This window comes from Myotis lucifugus, unplaced genomic scaffold (genome assembly GCF_000147115.1).
Source record: "Myotis lucifugus unplaced genomic scaffold, Myoluc2.0 scaffold_88, whole genome shotgun sequence".
Classification (NCBI taxonomy): Eukaryota; Metazoa; Chordata; class Mammalia; order Chiroptera; family Vespertilionidae; genus Myotis; species Myotis lucifugus.
In genome coordinates this window covers 3,265,771-3,283,448 of record NW_005871136.1, presented here as the reverse complement: position 1 = coordinate 3,283,448, position 17,678 = coordinate 3,265,771, and the positions used below count along the sequence as shown (strand labels likewise).

The following is a 17,678-nucleotide window of genomic DNA, read 5'->3' as shown; positions in this document are numbered from 1 at the left end:
AAAAGATTCCCAGGTGATTCTAATGTCCAGCCAAGGTTGAGAACCACTGCCCCTTAGAGTGTCGGCAAACTCATTAGTCAACAGATCCAAATATCAACAGCACAACGATTGAAATTTCTTTTCAGAGCCAAATTTTTTTTAACAAACTATATAGGTAGGTACATTGTTATTAACTTAATTAGGGTACTCCTAAGGCTTAGGAAGAGCCACACTCAAGGGGCCAAAGAGCCGCATGTGGCTCTCGAGCCGCAGTTTGCCAACCACGGCCCTAGACCTACTAAATCAGGATCTCCGTTTTAATAAGATCCCCAGGCCACTCTTACACACCTTAAGATTTCAGACACGCTGCTTGAAGCAGTTCTGACCCCCGGCTGCACATTAGAGTCACCTGGGAAGCTTTGAAGACGTGCCCACGAGAAGGCCTCGCCTCATCAATTAAGTCAGAAGCTCTGGAGATGTTTTAAAAGCTTCCCAGGTGATCCCTGCCAGGCCAGTGTGACTCGGTGTCAACCTATGAACCAGGAGGTCACAGCTCCATTCCCGGTCAGGGTCCATGCAGGTTTCGGGCTCCATCCCCAGTGTGGGGCGTGCAGGAGGCAGCGGATCCATGATTCTCTCTCATCATTGATGTTTCTCTCTCTCCCTCCCTCTCCCTTCCTCTCTGAAATCAATAAAAATATATTTCAAAAGTTTCCCAGGTGATTCCAACACAGGGTGGGCCGAGAACCAGCCCCCTAAGACAGCTGTCATTGGGCCAACGGGTGTACAGCCAGCGGGTGGTTCAGAGACCTTCAGAGCAGAGTATAAAGTGGTGCTTCCACTTAGTGACACTTCACATTTCCCAGAATGCTGTCGTCACATCCTCTCACAACAACCGTAGAAAGGAGAACGGGCAGACAGAGTCAGACCCAACTTAGAGGTGAAGAAATGGAGGCTTAGACACTGACTTGCTCGACGTCACACGGACAGTCACAGAGCTGATGGTAGAATCACACCTCTTAGGTCAGGCTCCTCCCTCCTGTTCAATTCTTAGAAAAGCTGTGCTCACGTGTCTCAGGTAGGCGTCTATCCACTGTGATCAGAGCGTCCTTCAGTAAGGCTTTCCCAGTAGCTGTGGTCAGATAAATTGTAAGGAAGTGTTGTCTCACTTTCAAGTTGAGAAAACTGAGGCACAATGGTGGTGGAAAATGGTAGCAGTTTCTCCGTCGTTAGAGCATGGGCCTGAGGACCAAAGGGTCACGGGTTTGATTCCCGATCAAGGGCACGTACCTCAGTTGCAGGCTCGGTCTCTGGGTGCATGCAGGAGATAAGCAATCTCCTCACATCAATGTGTCTCTCTCACATCAGTGTGTCCCTCTCTCTCCTTCTCCCCCTCCTCCCTCCCCTCTATCTCTCTAAAAAAAAATTTTAATTTAATTTAAAAAAGGCAAGAGTAACTAAGAGTAAACTAAGGAAGGGTGCAGGGTCCCTGGCTCCCACCCAGTCCTCTCTTCATAAGGTTCACAGAATAGGTTTGATAGAGGTTAGACGTGATGGTTGCCATGGTAACCACATTCATACAGATACCCACCCACATGAGATTTGCTTGGTGGACAGTCACCTTCCACGCCCCCCACCCCGGCCCCCGCCTCAATCCCATAAGAAAGTACGAGGGTCATAGAAAAAGCAAACCACTTGCCCAGTGCTGAAGGCCTCCCTGGAAGCAGGCAGGCCATCCTCCACCCCAGCCTCCGATAATAGGCGCTTCCCAGGTGACCGAAGGGAGTTGCTCTGAGGGAGGCCAAAGGAGCAAGGCCTTACCCCCCACCCCCACCCCCCCAGTGGTGGAGGATGCCGTTCGGGCCCTGCAGCTCCAGCCTCCGCTTCTCAGCCTCCACCTTCAGCTGGTAGATTCACGTCGATCTTGTCTGGCTGCCTCCCCCAGTAGACCATTAAATGCTCTTGAAAAATAGGCTCATATCTAGAACGTGGCTACAGCTCCCTGAGGTCCCACCGAAACGTTGAACTGTTCAGTTCAAAAAATAAAGGCTCGTTGAATTGAACCACATCCCTGCCCCTTTGTTGGGGTCACAGGGAGGTGGGGTACTCCCGGCCCGGCGAGGGGGGTCATCCAGCCTCGGGACCTCCTGCCGCTGGTGCTGCCCAAGCCGGGTTCAGGAGGGGGCTCTCTCCAGCGGCAGGACCCCAGCTCGGCCCCTCTCGCCGCCTCGGACGTCACTCCTCCCTTTCTCCTCTCTCTGCCCAGAGGGGCCTCCCCTGCCCACCCCGGTCCGAGGCCCCCGGCAGGCATTCCAGCCACTTCCTAACACACTGGGAAACAGACGCACGCTCACTGAGGTGTCCACCCCGCCCGGCCCCGGCCACCTCTGAGGCCTCCACTTCACGCACCTCCCAGTGCAAGCTGGGAGCCGCCTTTCCAACCCCAGCCTCCCGCTTCTGGGAGCGGCACCTGGACCCGCCGCTCACCTCAAGCTTCCTGCCTGAGGAATGGGAGAACAGCCAGATCACTGCAGGGAGGGGCAGGAAGAGAAAAAGGACTTGTCCCTCCAACTCCAGAGTTATCATCCACTAGTGACTAACCAGATGACTTCCTTTCGGCCTAGAAAGCCCCTCCTCCTTCCTCTCCCGCCCTCACTCGGCAACTCTGGCTGGCCTCTCCCACCAGCTATTAGGCACACACTCGTGACATTCCAACTCCCCCAAGAAGCTCTGCAGAACACCTTAGGAGAAACATGACTACTCTATCTTGGTGGGGAGAGGGGGAGAGACTCAAGTCTCGTTACCCCCATTACAATCGCATCTTTTCCCTGCAGACAAAAATACATCATTTATCTGACGTGATTCTTTATATACAATTGTGGCATCTTCTCCACTAGAGGGCGCCTCTAGAGTTATTTATTTGTAGGCTGAATCCTCCCAGAGGGCCAGGGGACACCCATATCCTCCTCCATCCGTCCCCCACAGGCCCCACCAAGGCCAGGGCAAATGCTCCTTTAGTTCGTAATTCCATTCTCCCCTGAAGCAAAAGAGCTGCCACCTCCCTTTTCTCCTCAAGTCGAATGTTCTGCGTGGAAACCTTGTTTAACTGCTTTAGATAAGATTTGGAACTTTCGGCCTGTGGTTTCCAATTTGCTGGACGTGAAAATGACCCAGGGAGCTTTAAAAAATAGATCACCCCCCAAACCAATGACATCAGAACATCAGGAGGTAGGAGCCGGTCGTTCATGTTTTTTTAAAGATCCCAAGAGAGTCCACATCAGAGCACGCAGCCTGGGGAGCAGTGCCTGGGGCCTGCCTCCCCACCCACAGATGCCTCCTCCCCGTCACGGCCACAGCCCAGGCCAGTGTACCTTGTCCGTGGACTCAGCTCACGCAGGTCTCTGGGTCATCTGGAGTTCAAGACTTGAGAACCTAGCGGACTTCTCACTACTTACGTGACCTTGCAAGTCAGGCGTTGACCTTGGGGCCTGGTCCTCAAAGGCACCTTTTATCTCATAGGCAGGGTCTGGTTATTGAACGCAAACAATAGCAACATTTACGGTGCGCTCGTAATGGGTGGGGCGGTGGAATTTACATCCAAAATCCCACTTCATTAACAAAGCCCAGACAGGTAACCTTCCCAAAGTCGTAGAGCTGGTAAGTGCAGCAGGACCAGGGTTTGAACCTGGGTCCCCAGACCTCAGAGCCCCTCTGTCCCTCACTCTGCAGTGGGTTGCCTTCCCCATGCTTAATCCCTGTGACCAACTCTCCCGGGTGCCCCCATCCCCCAGGAGGGATCCCCACCTTCCTCTTTTCACTCTTTCCCTACTTACCAGTTTCCTGCAGCTCTTGAAACAAAGTACCACAAACTGGGTGGCTTAAAACAACCCAAATTTATTCTCTTACAGTTCTGGAGGCTAGACGTCCAAAGTCAAGGTTCGGGCTCCGAGGGGCAATGCATCCTGTGTCTTTCTCATGGCTTCTAGGGTTGCCAGCCGTCCGTGGTGCTCCTCCGCTTGGAGATGCTCACTCTGATCCCTGCCCCTGCCTTCACGTGGCCGGCCTCCCTGTGTGTCCGTGTTTCCCCGGGGCCTTCCTATAAGAACACGTCATTGGATTGAGGGCCCACCCTAGTCTAGTATGACCTCATTTTAACCGATTGCATCGTGGCAAAGAGCCTGTTTTCAAACAAGTCACATTCTGAGGTCCCAGGTGGACACGGATTTCAGGGAGTCACTGGTCAGCTCCGTACACCCTCCCAACCCCAGGGACCCAAGTGTTGCTTCTGACCTCGTTCAGGTGACTGGGGCCGGCCACCTGCTGACAAACCTGGATGCTGATGGCCTGTGGTCCCCTGTCCCAGCTCCAGCTCCTGCTGCTTGCCCAGCTGCTTCTGGACAGCTCCCAGCTCCTGCTCGCCTCGGTGCTGGCCCAGACGCTGGCCCTGCCCCATGTTCCCTGCCTACTGCATGTGTGCCCCAAAGACGCAGGACCCACATCCCTAACGGTCTGGGGCTGGCCAGACACCTGCTAGTTGACCAGGGAGGAGGAGTTCTCCGTAAAGCCCCCCGCTTCCCCACTGTACCCCCCTCCACTGGTCTTAACTCTTTAGCTCTGAGGTTAAGTGCTTTTTTGTCTTTGCTATCTTTGCAGGAAATGGGTATATTGAAGGTAAAGAACTAGAAAACTTCTTCCAAGAGCTGGAGAAGACAAGAAAAGTCTCTGGCATGGTAAGCCCAGCCCCCTCTCCCATTGTGTGGGATTTCTGTCATCTGACCATGGCTTTTTTTTTTTTTTATTGACTTCAGAGAGGAGATGGAGAGAAAGAGAGAAACATCAATGATGAGAGAAAAATCATCGATTGGTTGCCTCCTGTATGCCCCCGGCTGGGGATCAAGACTGCAACCCAGGCATGTGCCCTGACTGGTAATCGAACCATGACCTCCTGGTTCATAGGTTGATGCTCAACCACTGAGCCATGCCAGCTGGGCTGACCATGGCTCTAAGCATTGTCCTAAGCTATGCATCCCATCAGCCAGCCTGACAGCTCCGGTCTCAACCCTTAAAGTTTTTCTTTTATTTGTAAGGATTTTTTTAAAATGGACTACTCCCTAAAAAGAGTACCATATCTCAGCATCACTGTATGTCTGGGACTGAGGGATATTCATGAGGGACAAAGGATTATCATGGAGACTATCCTGTGTATTGTAGGATGGTTAGCGGCATCCCTGGCCTCTACACACCAGATGCCAGTAGCTCCTTTACAAGTTGTGACAATCAGAAATGTCCCTGGACATTGCTACATGTCCCTGCAGGGGGAGGAGTGGGGAGCAGAATCGTCCCACTGGAGAACCACTTTCCTAAACGACAAAGGCTGGCATCCTCAGCAAGGGCCTAGAGGAAAATGGGGGACTGCTCCAAACCAGCATCTGAATCAATGGAACTGGCTGGCCTCGTGTGCGGAGGTGTCAGACCGCCCTCCTTAGCTGCCAGAAGTGTCTCAGAATCTTGTCCCAGCCCCTGAATGGCAGGGATGTTGTTCCCCGTGCCAGCCCGGTACTGTGGAACTCACTAAAGCCTTTTGGAGGAGCGTCTGAAATGTTGAAAAGGTGAGGTGATTAGAACCATGCCTGGTCCTCAAATATATGGAGTCAGACCCACTTCCTCCCCCAGCTCTGGAGGGTCCTTTGGGGGTCTCTCTACCGCCCCCTGCTGCGGGGCTGTTGGCCAAGCCACTGCTTATTAGCAAGTCTTTGTGGAGCAGTTCTGGTGATGAGTCACAAATCCACCACTGAGCTCCTGGTCCAAGGCTCAGCAGAGCGCTCCCGTGAGGAGGAGGTCCAGGCAATGGGCTTATGCGATGGAGGCGATGCAAGGGTTTATCAACAGCTTCCCCATCACCCCTCGTTACCAAGACAATGAAGCCTGGATCAGAGACAACAAGGGCCCCACAGCTGACTCTGGGATTGTGGTGTCGGTAGAGGAATGTGTTTTATGAAGGGCCCCAAATCTGAGATCCTTCCTCAGAGGGCATCAGGAAGGTTTTCAAGTCTGTCAACTACAGTCTCAACTGACATCCTCCCAGGTTGGTTGAAGTCTTTTCAAGTCCATAGAGCAGCTGTTATGTGATAGAAAGAATGTAGGCCTTGAGAGCAGGAGCCGTGAGTTCATGTTCTGTCTGTCCTAACTGGTCGGCCCCAAGAGAAGTCACTTCACCTCGGCTTCCGTTTGTGGGTAGAGTGGACAGGCTCCTCACGGGGGACCCAGTGGCAAAATCAGCCTCCTCTGTCTTTCCACAGACGTCCAAGAGTGACAACTTGGGGGAGAAGATGAAGGCGTTCATGCAGAAGTATGACAAGAACTCAGATGGGAAGATCGAGATGGCGGAGGTGAGTCCTGCTGTCCTGGCTCCGAGCTCTGCGGGCAGGGCCATGTCACCTGGGCCTCTCCCCGGCACAAGCACCCATCTAGGGACCTAAATGAGGCGGTGACCTCCAAGCCCCGCCCCCGGCCTGAGCACTTGGGCTGACCCACAAGGAAGGAAGCAACAAACGTTGGCCTAAGACAGGGATGAAGACCTCAGATGCTCTCAGGGTCCATCGGGTATTGTAAACGTGTGAGGAGCCCAGCTGAAGACAGAAGGGAGGGTGAAGACTGGGGAACCGGAGAGTTCGTGCCCCACGTAAAGGCATCCAAAGGCAACATTTTTTTTTAAATGCAAATTTTTTTATAATATAGGGGTGCGCAAAAGTAGGTTAAATTACCAGCCGGAGTTGACCAGTGACCCCCTGAAATCCATGTCCACCCGGATTATAGAGACAGAAGTGAAGCAGATTTGATAAGTGTTTGGGGATCGTGGGTCATACAGTCTCTGTCATGACTCTTCAACTCTGCACTGCCATTGTGGCGCAAAAGCAGCCCCAGACCGTGTGCAAATGCATGGCCATGGCCATGTTCCAGTACAAGTTCACTGACAGGTTTGACCCAGGAATCACAGTTTACTGGAGTCTGGCTTAAACTACGACGAAAAAGGCCGTGGGTATAGGGTTGGCTCCAGGTGGGGGAGGCCAGGTGTCCAGCTCTGCTTCTCTGCAGTTCTCTGGGCTCTGTTCTCGGCCCCTGAAACAGCTTCATCCTCGGGCTGGTGGCAAGCTGGCTGCAGCAGTTCCGGGCATCACATCCACATCCAGATGCAGAAAGGGCTCCTCTCAGTTGGTGCCTCATAAGAGCAAGGAAGCCTTTCCCAGGCGTACCCTCAGCAGACCTCCCCTCACATGTCATTGGCCAGGACTAGGTCACCTGCCTACCCATAAGCCAATCACTGGTGAGGGAAATAAGATTAGCACATTTACCTGAAACTAATCAGGATTTGCCTGTGACCCAGGATGCTGGCAGCAAAAGGCCGGGCAGGGAGGGCTTGCTGCACAAGAGTACCTGCATTTTTTTAAAGTCCGTTGGGGTATAATTTACATACAATAAACTGCATTGATTGAATCGACTTGAAGTGTCAAATTCCGTGAGTTCACACAGTTGTAGACAGGCATGTAATCACCACCAGATCGAGATTCAGCATTTCTCTCACCCCCCAAAGGTGCCTTCGCCTGGCGCGGGCCATCAGATCACCTTGCATATCCTAGGAAGTTATGTGTAGGGAACCATCAATTCAGTATGCTTTTGAGTCTGGGTCCTTGGCTCCACTTTCTGTCCCTCCAGCTGGGGTGACAAAGACGCAGTTCTCCGAACATCCTTCTGCCCCTTCCACAGGCTGCTCTCAGGAAGGAAGCAAAATGCGACTCCCCTGCTGCCTCGCCCCTGGCCATTTCCCGTTCTTCCTAAGGGGACGCCTGCTCTGCTCCCCGGCAGGGCCCTCCCTAACGGTGCTGTCGCTCTCTGACCCACAGCTGGCGCAGATCCTGCCCACCGAGGAGAACTTCCTGCTGTGCTTCAGGCAGCATGTGGGCTCCAGCGCCGAGTTTATGGAGGTGAGGCTGAGGCGCCGCCCTCCCCGTGTTCAGAGCCGGGCCCACCCGCCTGCCTGGGCCTGGTCCCTGGGAGATGCTAGGCTCCTTCGAGCGCAGCTACTCACAGTGTGGTCCGTGGACCCGCACCGGCAGGGTCACCATCCTGGCGTGCTCGTTAGAAGCACTGAGGCAGAACCCAGTCTCAGGAGACCCCCGGGTGGTGTGTGCACATTAAAGTGTGAGGAATAAGGCGAGAAGCAAGCCGAGGTCAAGTGCACTTGGGAGATGCTGGGTAAACGCCAGCTCCCCTTTGGGGGTTTGCATATTCTGGGCTCCAAATCCTGCAGCAGAGAGACCCTGGCACTGGGTTTGGCTCTAGGATCACCCGCACTGTCTTCCCTCTCAGTGCCATCTGTGTCCCTCAAGGCCAGGGTTCCAAGGAGGCGCGTGGGGAGGATGGAAACGCCCAGTGAGAATTCCAGTTCCCCGGCTCTTCCAGGTTTGCTCTGTGACTGTGGTCTGGGCTTCATTGGCCCCTGTTAAATGGGCGTTACCGTCTGCACAATAGAAAGTCTTTAGATCAGCGATAGAGGACACCCAAACGCGAGTGTCTTTTGAGCCATAGTCAACCAACAGGTTACACCGTGTGAAACTGCTGATATTTAACCATTTTTTACTCATAAGAACTGGAATTCCCTATGGTTCCACCAAATATATGACTAATCCTGACGGCCAGCAAACCACCAACTATTCCTCGCTCTTTTTCCGGGGCTCTGCACCCTGGCCGTTCCATGTATGTGTCCTGGGAGGGAAACAACCCATGCCCCGCACGCCCCGCACACCCCGCACGCCCCGCACCCCGCCTGCTGTGATAAACGGTGACTGGCCTTCAGTTCGACTGAGTCGCCATTCGTCCTGTCAAACCCATTTCCAGCCGCCAGTCACCCCCTTTCCACGAGTCGCTGCCTCAAAGGACTGGGGAGCGAGCCCAGCCCCACATCACAGTGGGTTCCCCACAGATGGCTAGAACGGGGGTTAGAAATAGCCTGCTCAGGGTCGGGGGCGTCTTTTCCAGTGGCAGCTCGCCTGAGCATCAGAGGATTGAATTTTATGGGGCTTTAAAAGGTTGTCTCCAGATGGCAAAATTCCCTACGTTGGTAATTGACATTCTGGATTCTGTCCTCAGCCCTTCTCTTGCCTGTTTGGGAGAGGAGGTGCGGGTGAGACGGGGGTGCGGGGTGCGGGGGAGGGGGGTCTGCATAGACTTTAAACCTGCCAGGATGCTGCTTTTGAGAGAGTCCATGTTTCTGTCTATAGAAAAGGCGGTGTTATGCCTGACTGTTCCTTTGGCCTGGATTCCATCTCTGATCTGGAAAATGTGGATGATGGTAGCTGGCAGGGGGCAGAGATGCTTAAAGAGGAGCAATGGCCTCTCTCTCTCTCTCTCTCTCTCTCTCTCTCTCTCTCTCTCTCAGAATTAGTGGTTTCTGTGTAGTTGACATCATTCCATATTCCTGCCCACCTTTATCTTCTAAGCCCCAGCATAACGGCTGAGCCAACACCCCCCAGGTTTCCGGGGACCCCACCACCCTCCAGCAGCACCCTCTCGGGGTTGGCCATTTGTTCCGCTTTTATCCGCTGGAAAGATGAAGCCGTCCCTCGGCAGCCCTGGAAGCTATGCTGTCAGACAGCGCCCATCCTGCTGCTCAGCACAACATGTTAATTTCTAATTTTAGTGACACCTCGGGTTTCTTTGAGATTTCACAAAGCCCAAGCCTCTTGAACTCTTCCTTGAACGGGAAGAGAATAATGACACACTGATGGATGAGCACAAAGTGCTGGAGGGCAGAGACGGGAGCGCCTGAGGGTGGGGGTGGGGCGGCTCCGGGGAGGGAGGCGGAGGGAGGGAGGGAGGGAGGCGGAGGGAGGGAGGTTAGGCCGGACCTGCTGGGCTGTTCTCACTCCCAAAAGCAGGCAGATGCTTTGCTGGGTGCGGTGGGTGCCCTGCGAAGGTGGGCTCCCTTCAGGTTATCCTCCCTTTAGGGCATTTGGGGACCCTCCCCCCACCCCACCGTCAAGACCCAACCTAGATGAACTCAATTCTGATGCACTAAAATGCATGCGGGTGGGCTGGTGAAGTCATATTTGAAAACCTGCATGTATTTCTTAGTGCTTCCTCGGGGATGGGATTTTTGCCTCCCCCCTCCATCCCCCCCCCCCCCGAGAATATCCACTCCCCTCATTAAATACCATCAACCCACATCATCTGTATGTGAGCCCACACTGCTATTGGGTCTTGCTCGTGTCTAATAAATTTTCAAAAACCAGGACCGGGGGTGGGAGGAGAGACCTTTCTTAGGAAAAATTTAAATTACATTAAAATAAATTAAAATCAGAAGCAACTTTCTTGAGCCACTACTGTACTATGGGAATTGTACAACCCTGTTTGCTGGAATGGAGGAAAGACCCTAAAATCTCTATAATCTCTCATCATTCCGACAATAAAAGGAAGATGATATAGAGAAGTGGGGGCAGGAGATCAAATCGAGGAAAAGCATGAGTGCTCGCTGACTCTCGGAACATCGAGTGTTGCGGTGTCTCTGTGTGCAGTTGAGGGAGAAGGGAATAAAAAGCAAGAAGAGGAAACTTGAGAAAAAGATCTAAGAAATATGATCAGGCACCAAAATAGATGAAGTACTTAGAAAACAGGCTCCTCTGGGCCTTTTGTCACAGATCCAGGCAGCCCTGCCCCAGCCCCCATGGTATTCCCTCCTGTCCACCGGGTGGATTTGGTACAGCCTGGGGTTTGGGGGCGCTTGCCTACCTCTAAAGATGGAGTCAGCCCCTCTTGAACCATGTGGGTTGAGCATGAGAGAGGGATGGTTTCCTAAAAATAATAATAATAATAAAGAAAAGAAGGCTTTTTATCAGAAAGAGGTGTGTGGGCTGTGGCCTTGATAGAGTCAAAACGGATCACACTACCAGTTCTGTCCCACCGTCAGACACGGCTGCCGTGTGCATCGGGCTGGGGGATGGAGGAGGGAGCACAGGGAAGAGTAACCCAAGCCCGTTCCCGCCCCTCCCAGAGGGTTCTTACCCTTGCTCCCAGCCTCCACCCAGAAAACCAGAAGCTCCCAGAGCAGGAAAAGGACACCTACACACTCAGCAAAAGTCAGATCCGCCAGGTCCTAGTATCAGCCCTGGGAGAAGCGCTAACCTGCTTAGAGGAGGACCCAAGAGAGACCCGGACCTGCAGCCAGTGAGAGTGGGGAGACCCTGTCCCCCCAGTTGTCTTCCAAGACACTCTCCTGCGCGGCTAGGCCACCTCCACCTCCCCACCCGCTGCACCTTTCGATATCAAGCTCACCCGGCCCATTAGCGGGACGGAGGGAGGCTCGCAGGGTCCAGGGTCCGGAGGGCCTTGCGAACAGGCTGGCGTTCCGTTGCAGGCTTGGCGGAAGTACGACACAGACAGAAGCGGCTACATTGAAGCCAATGAGCTCAAGGTAGGATGGGCCTCGAGGAGGGTGTGAGGGGACGGAGATGGACCGGGGCCAGGTTGGGGGTGGTCTGAGGACCGTGGGGAAGGAGGAGACATTGTGTGAGGAGCGCGGATCTGGTCAGTTGAGACCAGCGACGGCGAACCTAGGACACGCGTGTCAGAGGTGACATGCGAACTCATTTTTTTGGTTGATTTTTCTTTGTTAAATGGCATTTAAAAACATAAAATAAATATCAAAAATATAAGTCTTTGTTTTACTATGGTTGCAAATATCAAAAAATGTCTATATGTGACACGGCACCAGAGTTAAGTTAGGGTTTTTCAAAATGCTGACACGCCGAGCTCAAATGGTTCGCCATCACCGGTTTAGACTCGGGTCTGGCGCCGGGCAGCCGAGTGAAATCAGGACCGTGGAGCTGGAGGGCGCAGAGTTCAACCACACCCACTGCCCCGCACACACTGCCCGGACCAGCACCCTAAGGCAACCCCAGCGATCGGCCTCTGGCTTGTCCGTCTTCCCCTGTATTCCTCGGGGACCAGGGACCCCAGGCCCTGCTTAGCCTGGGTCCTGGGCTCCCTGAGGAGCCAGAGCCAGTTTCCAATGCCTTTTCTATGGGGTGAGGCTGCGCCCAGGAGCCACCTCCAGGCCTCCAAGGTCACTCCACAAACATGAGAGGGTTCGGGGACTTGAGGGATGCAACTGTGTCAGTGGCAAGAAGGACTGAGCCATGAGGGACTGGCTCAGTCGGGAGCTCTGAAGGGGCCTTTTGCATTGCAGGGATTCCTGTCGGACCTGCTGAAGAAGGCCAACCGGCCGTATGATGAGCCCAAGCTCCAGGAGTACACCCAGACCATAGTGAGTGGGCAGGGGGTCCCCCCTCCCTGGGGGCGCAGGACGCGGGGCCAAGCCACTGAGGTTGTGGTTTGCAGAGTTCTGTGGGCTGATCCTTCGGGCCCCAGTGAAGTGACCCCTGGTGGCAGCTGGAGAAGGGACTCCAGCTCCTGGCCCCACACAGCCTCTCTCTGAGGCTCTCACTGAGACCAGGAGCATCTGTTTCCATGACAACCTCCGCAGCGCTGGAGAGGATAAACTTGGAGCGGGTGGGCCTTCGGGGCTGGCCTGCTGTCCCCTGCGGCGGGGAGAGAGGAACAGTGACCGAGTCCCGGCTGTCTCTCCCCAGTGACCCATCCAGACCAGGCTGGCCCCTGGCCCCCAGTGACCTCAGGGGAGGCATGAGCCTGCTCCACCCGCCGTCTTCCCTCTCCAGAAGGGTAAGGTCAGAGCCAGTAACCCGAGCATCTCTCTCTGTCCCCAACAGCTGCGGATGTTTGACTTGAATGGCGATGGCAAACTGGGCCTGTCGGAGATGTCGCGGTAGGTGCCCGCCCTCCGCCCCAGCGCCCTGTGCCCCCATCCCGACTCTCAGATCCGTCAGTGGGGCAGGCGACAGGTCAGGCCTCAGGAAGCTCCACGCAAAGCCAGATCGAATTGCGAAGGCCGCACCTCAGTGTGTCTGTCTGCCTCTTTGTAGAACTTCCCACTAACTCCAGATTAAGTGCTCAGCAATCATTTCCATAACTACAGGCTCGGCTCCTGCACCCCACCCGGGGGCGAGCTGTTCTCGCCTCTGCTCGGCCTCTAACCTCTGCTCGGCCTCTAACCTCTGCTCTCACATTTTCTTTCCAGACTCTTGCCTGTACAGGAAAACTTCCTGCTTAAATTTCAGGTAAAAGAGCCTCTTTGCTTTTCTTGGTTCCTCCCTTCCTCTCATCGCTCTGAGCTTCACCTTCCACCCCCCTGCCCCCCAACACACACACACACACACACACACACACACACACACACACACACACACGGGGCCTCTGCTTCTCTCTAACACCTTGGACCTTCCAGGGCATGAAGCTGAACTCAGAGGAATTCAATGCCATCTTCACATTTTACGACAAGGTACGAGGGAGGGCGGTGTGGGGTGGAAACCTGGAGGCCATCCCCAGGGCGTCCCCTGCCGGAATGGCTCCCCTTGGTCCTTGGGAACAGACGCGCTGTTGGGGGGCAGCTGGGGCCGTGAGGTTTCTTCCTGTCCCTTCTGATTCCCCGCAGCGTCCTCGCTGTGTGAGAAGATAAATGTCACCGCGATCCACGGCCTGTGGAACCCGAGGCTTGGGTTCCTTAAAGGCACAGAGAGAATCGTTCGTGGTAGAGCGTCTGTTCAGAGCTGGGGTGTGATAGGGTGCTGGGGGCCAAAGGCAGGAGGTGCCAGGACCGCTCTCCTGCCATCAGGTCCGGACGCCAGGTGTTTCTCTGGGACGTAGGGAATGAGAGGGTACCACCCACCTCGGCTTCCCCCGCCACACATACCGCCCAGCAGACTCCCAGGGTCTCTTCCTTATAACCGAAGGGCTGGGGGTAAGCTTCAGGGAGCCCCTGTCTTCATCCTGGCATCTTATTATGGGATGTGACACTCGGCTAAATGCCCCATGAATGCTTCTATTTCAATGCAAAGTAAAGACGCCCGCAGGAAGGGCTACCCAGAGTGCGCCCCGACACGTCCGCTCCTGAATGGCCTGGTGCAGTCGGAGTGACTGTTAGTTTGGCGCCACGCGGTCTGAGTACAGGGGAGGTTAGAAGGAACGGGTGGGGAAGCCAGGGGTGAAGCCTGCGGCCGTGGGGCTGACGGCTAGCGCTGTACTCACCCTGCGCCCGCCCCCAGGACGGCAGCGGCTACATTGACGAGAACGAGCTGGATGCCCTTCTCAAGGACCTGTACGAGAAAAACAAGAAGGTGAGCCGAGGGCCGGGGCCTGGGAGCGGGGCCGTGGAGGGCACTGTGCTCCCCTCTGACCAGCCACACAAGACAGAACCCCTGTTTTAGGCTGTTGTTTTGTTTTGTGTCTGGTTGAATAGTTGGTTGAAGGGATTATAGTTCTTTTTTATTGAACTATGGTAAATACACAACATAAAGCTCCCCATCCTACCCGTTTCCGCGTACAGCTCAGAGCTAGCAGATGCACGTATGATGCTGTGCCACCATCCACACCCGGGACTCTCTTCGTCCTGCAAAACTGAAACTCCATTCTCATCAACAGCTCCCAGCCCTTCCCTCCCCAGGCCCCGGCGGCCACGTTCTATCTCCTGTCTCCATAAACCTGACCAGCTAGGGGCCTCGCACGGGTAGAACACACAGTATGTTTTCTTGAGCCTGGCTTATTTCACTGGACACCCTCGAGGTCTGTCTGTGTTTAGAAGGCGTCAGAAGCCCCTCCTTCTGAAGGCTGGCGAGCCCTCCCCTGTGTGTTCACACCACGTAGGTCCCTCCCTCCTCACGATGTTGGCTGTTGTGTTGACTGGCCCAGCGCGTGGAAGTGCCGACCACATTGCCAACAACAACAAAAAAAGACTTTTTTTTTTTACACGAGGAGAGATTTTGGGAGGTGAAGGCATTCTGAGCCAATTCATGGCAGAGTCTGGAGCTGGGCAGGGGGCTAAGGGAGCCACAGACGCCTTTGTTCCCTCAGAGAAAACTCGGAGCCTGGGCTCCTTTCCTTTGCTGGGTCTGTTGCCGATAGGACAGACCCCAGGAGGCCTCCGAGGGGTCAGGTGCCCGGGGGGGGGGTCAGGTGCCTTGTAGGGGAGAGGTCAGAGGGACCAGAACCAGAGATGAGGCTTTGCAGCCGCCCTCCTTCACCTCCTGGAAACATCTTCCTCTGAGCAAAAGGTTGGCTGTTGGCTGTTTCCTTTAATTAGAAGGCGGACACTCTGCAATATCTTGCGTGTCTAACTGCCTTGGCTGCCAGGCAAGAGCTAAATTTACTGCTCAGTTTCGGATGGGCTTAGGCAGTGTGTCCAGGGGCCTGGAGGCAAGGCCAGGGAGCTTCCCGGGCACCCGCTCCCTCGCCCTCAGGGGCACAGAGCGAGCAAAGGCGGCCCGTGAGGGGGAGGTGGCGGGACTTGTAGAAGTTGGCACGGGTGACGGCTGTCATCACCATAGCTGCCCTTTTTAGAATCCGTGCTCCGAGTCAGGTACGGGGCTAAATGGTGTTCACATCCGCTCCCTCGTCTAGTCGTCACGACACCTCCGGAGGCGAGGGCCATGCGTGTGCCCATTCCACAGGCCAGGCCGCTGAGACCCAAGTAGAATCCTTTCCCCGAAGCAGCGCACCGGCGAGTGAAGAAGGGCTTTGCACCCCTCTAAGCCCCCCACTGCGATGGGATCCGCGGAAGGGCCCGCCCTGTGCTGTGAATGAGCCGATGGGCGGTTTCTGCGCGGCCACCCACTGAGCCGGCTCTCACCCTCTCTCTGTGTCTCCTAGGAGATGAACATCCAAGAGCTCACCAACTACAGGAAGAGCGTCATGTCCTTGGCCGAGGCGGGGAAGCTCTACCGCAAGGACCTGGAGATTGTCCTCTGCAGCGAGACCCCCCTGTAAAGGGGCGACGGAGGCGGCCTCTCCTCCCCCCCAGACCCTGCCCCGCGGCCCTGACACCCCTCCCCCGACCCCGGGATCTTGGGCGCTCCTCCCCATGCCCCTGCCACCTGCACAGCAGGAAAGGAGAGACGAGGATGGGCAGCTGACAGGCCTCCCGGAGCCCCCCTCCAGCCTGGCCCTGGCCTGACCGGCTGGGCTCTGCCTGCAGGGGGCACCGACCAGGCCTGGGAGGTGGGCAGGGCGCGGTGGGGGGTTCCCGGCTTCTCTTCGCTGTGATGCATGAGCGCATTTGCTGTGTAATTTAGGCTTCTGTGTCCAGCTGGGTGGACCCTTCCCTCCTGCTCCCCGGCGCCTCCCTGCAGGCCACCGCCCACCCCACACTTGCTGATGGTGTAGCTGTCCTCTCAGAGCTCCTGTGTGTGGGGGGCACCGCCCCTCCCCTGTCTTCTCCACTCAGCATGCTCCTCTCTCCGGGCTTCTTGTCTTCTTGTTCACCAAAGAAGAGTTTACAGTCAATAAAGTGGAAACGTCTGCTGGTCGAGCGCTCAGCTTCTCTCTAACCGGCTCGCCGCACCTCCTGACCAGGGGGGAGCCTGGCCTCGCGTGGGTGGGGAGGGGCGTCAGGACCCCCAACTGGGGCGTAACCGCTGGAAACGGGGCCGTAGGACCCCAGAGCTCTGGGCTTTCACTTAGGAGTCACCGCCTGCCTCCGTCACCTGTCACTTCTTTGCTCCTTGCTTGTTCCTCCATCTCCGGGATTGTGCTAAACAGTGTATCTGAGGGGTTTCTCTTAACCCTTTGGAGAGGTGCTGGGGTTGTCTCCTCTGCACAGGCAAGGAAACTGGAGATAATGACGAGCCCCGAGCCTCGCGGCCAGTTGGGGCCCGAGCCAGGGCACGACCCCCGCAGGTCAGAGCCCCATTCTCTCTCTACAGTAGGGATGCCATGGGCTGGGGCACAGTGGGACGGAGTGATCCCCCCAATCAGCCGGGGGTGCGGGACCACCACCAACCGAACTTCTCCTCCTCAGAGGGCGCTTCACCTCACACCACCCCGCAGATGCCCCCGGTGTGGGACGCGCTCAGCCTTCGGGGCCACGGGGCTGAGATGCAAGGGTAGAGAGCTGCTGTTTTTAATGCTCTCGCTTATTGACTGTCTACAAGGTGCGTTTGACATTTCCTCGTTTGATCCCACAACCATCCCATGAGATGGGTACTATTTTCGGATGAATAAATTAAAGCTCAGAGGCATTAAGTAACTTGTTCAAGGTGATGCAACTCCTGAGGGGCAGGGCTAGGACTCAAGGGCAGGCTGGGCTGACCCCGAGGTCACCTTGGGCGCTGTCCTCTGAGGGCCAGGAACCCGTCGGGAGCAATAGGCCACCGAGGGGTGGGTGTGGCTGGGTCGGACCTCAGCCCCCGCTCCTTCCCGGCCACACGCCTTGCTGAGCTCAGAGAAGCCGTCCTGCTCACAGCCCGGACGGTGCAGCCCAGTGAGCCACCGTCTGACCTCCGTCCGCCCGCCCACGGCCGCCTGGGCCAAGCGTGGACACGTGGCCAGCGAGAGCCCCAGAATCTCGGGCTGAGGCCCAGGGCTCTCGGTGGGACATGCGGTACTGAAGCTAGTTGGTGACACAGCCCTGAGGGTCAGAGGTGGCACATGGCAGTCCGAAAGCAAGCCTGGGCCGGTGCTGGGAAGAGCAGAAACAAGGAAAATCAGCAGCAACAGTGGCACCAAAGCCAGAGGGAGCCAGTTCAGAGGGGGGAGGTGCAAGTCAGTCGAGAGAGGGAGACGTGAGAAATAAAGCC

The 17,678-nt window shown here is 55.7% G+C and overlaps 1 protein-coding gene across 1 annotated transcript; it reads left to right on the top strand.

Moving 5' to 3' along the window:
• The first annotated feature begins 4,318 nt into the window (after window positions 1–4,318).
• On the top strand, window positions 4,319–15,883 carry CALB2 (calbindin 2). The gene is made up of 11 exons (XM_023756096.1): window positions 4,319–4,493; window positions 4,633–4,709; window positions 6,279–6,368; window positions 7,881–7,961; window positions 11,390–11,446; window positions 12,221–12,298; window positions 12,762–12,817; window positions 13,130–13,169; window positions 13,337–13,390; window positions 14,154–14,225; window positions 15,754–15,883. Exons 1-11 carry the CDS (start codon window positions 4,319–4,321, stop codon window positions 15,868–15,870), a joined length of 897 nt encoding a protein of 298 aa, XP_023611864.1. The 3' UTR covers window positions 15,871–15,883.
• Window positions 15,884–17,678: the final 1,795 nt, after the last annotated feature.

Excerpts from the sequence above, each read along its gene's own strand:
- CALB2 (XM_023756096.1), top strand. The coding sequence starts at position 4,319 with ATGGCCTGTGGTCCCCTGTCCCAGCTCCAGCTCCTGCTGCTTGCCCAG. Across the intron at positions 11,447-12,220 it reads TTGAAGCCAATGAGCTCAAG|GGATTCCTGTCGGACCTGCT; the intron begins GTAGGATGGGCC and ends TTTGCATTGCAG. Across the intron at positions 13,170-13,336 it reads ACTTCCTGCTTAAATTTCAG|GGCATGAAGCTGAACTCAGA; the intron begins GTAAAAGAGCCT and ends TGGACCTTCCAG.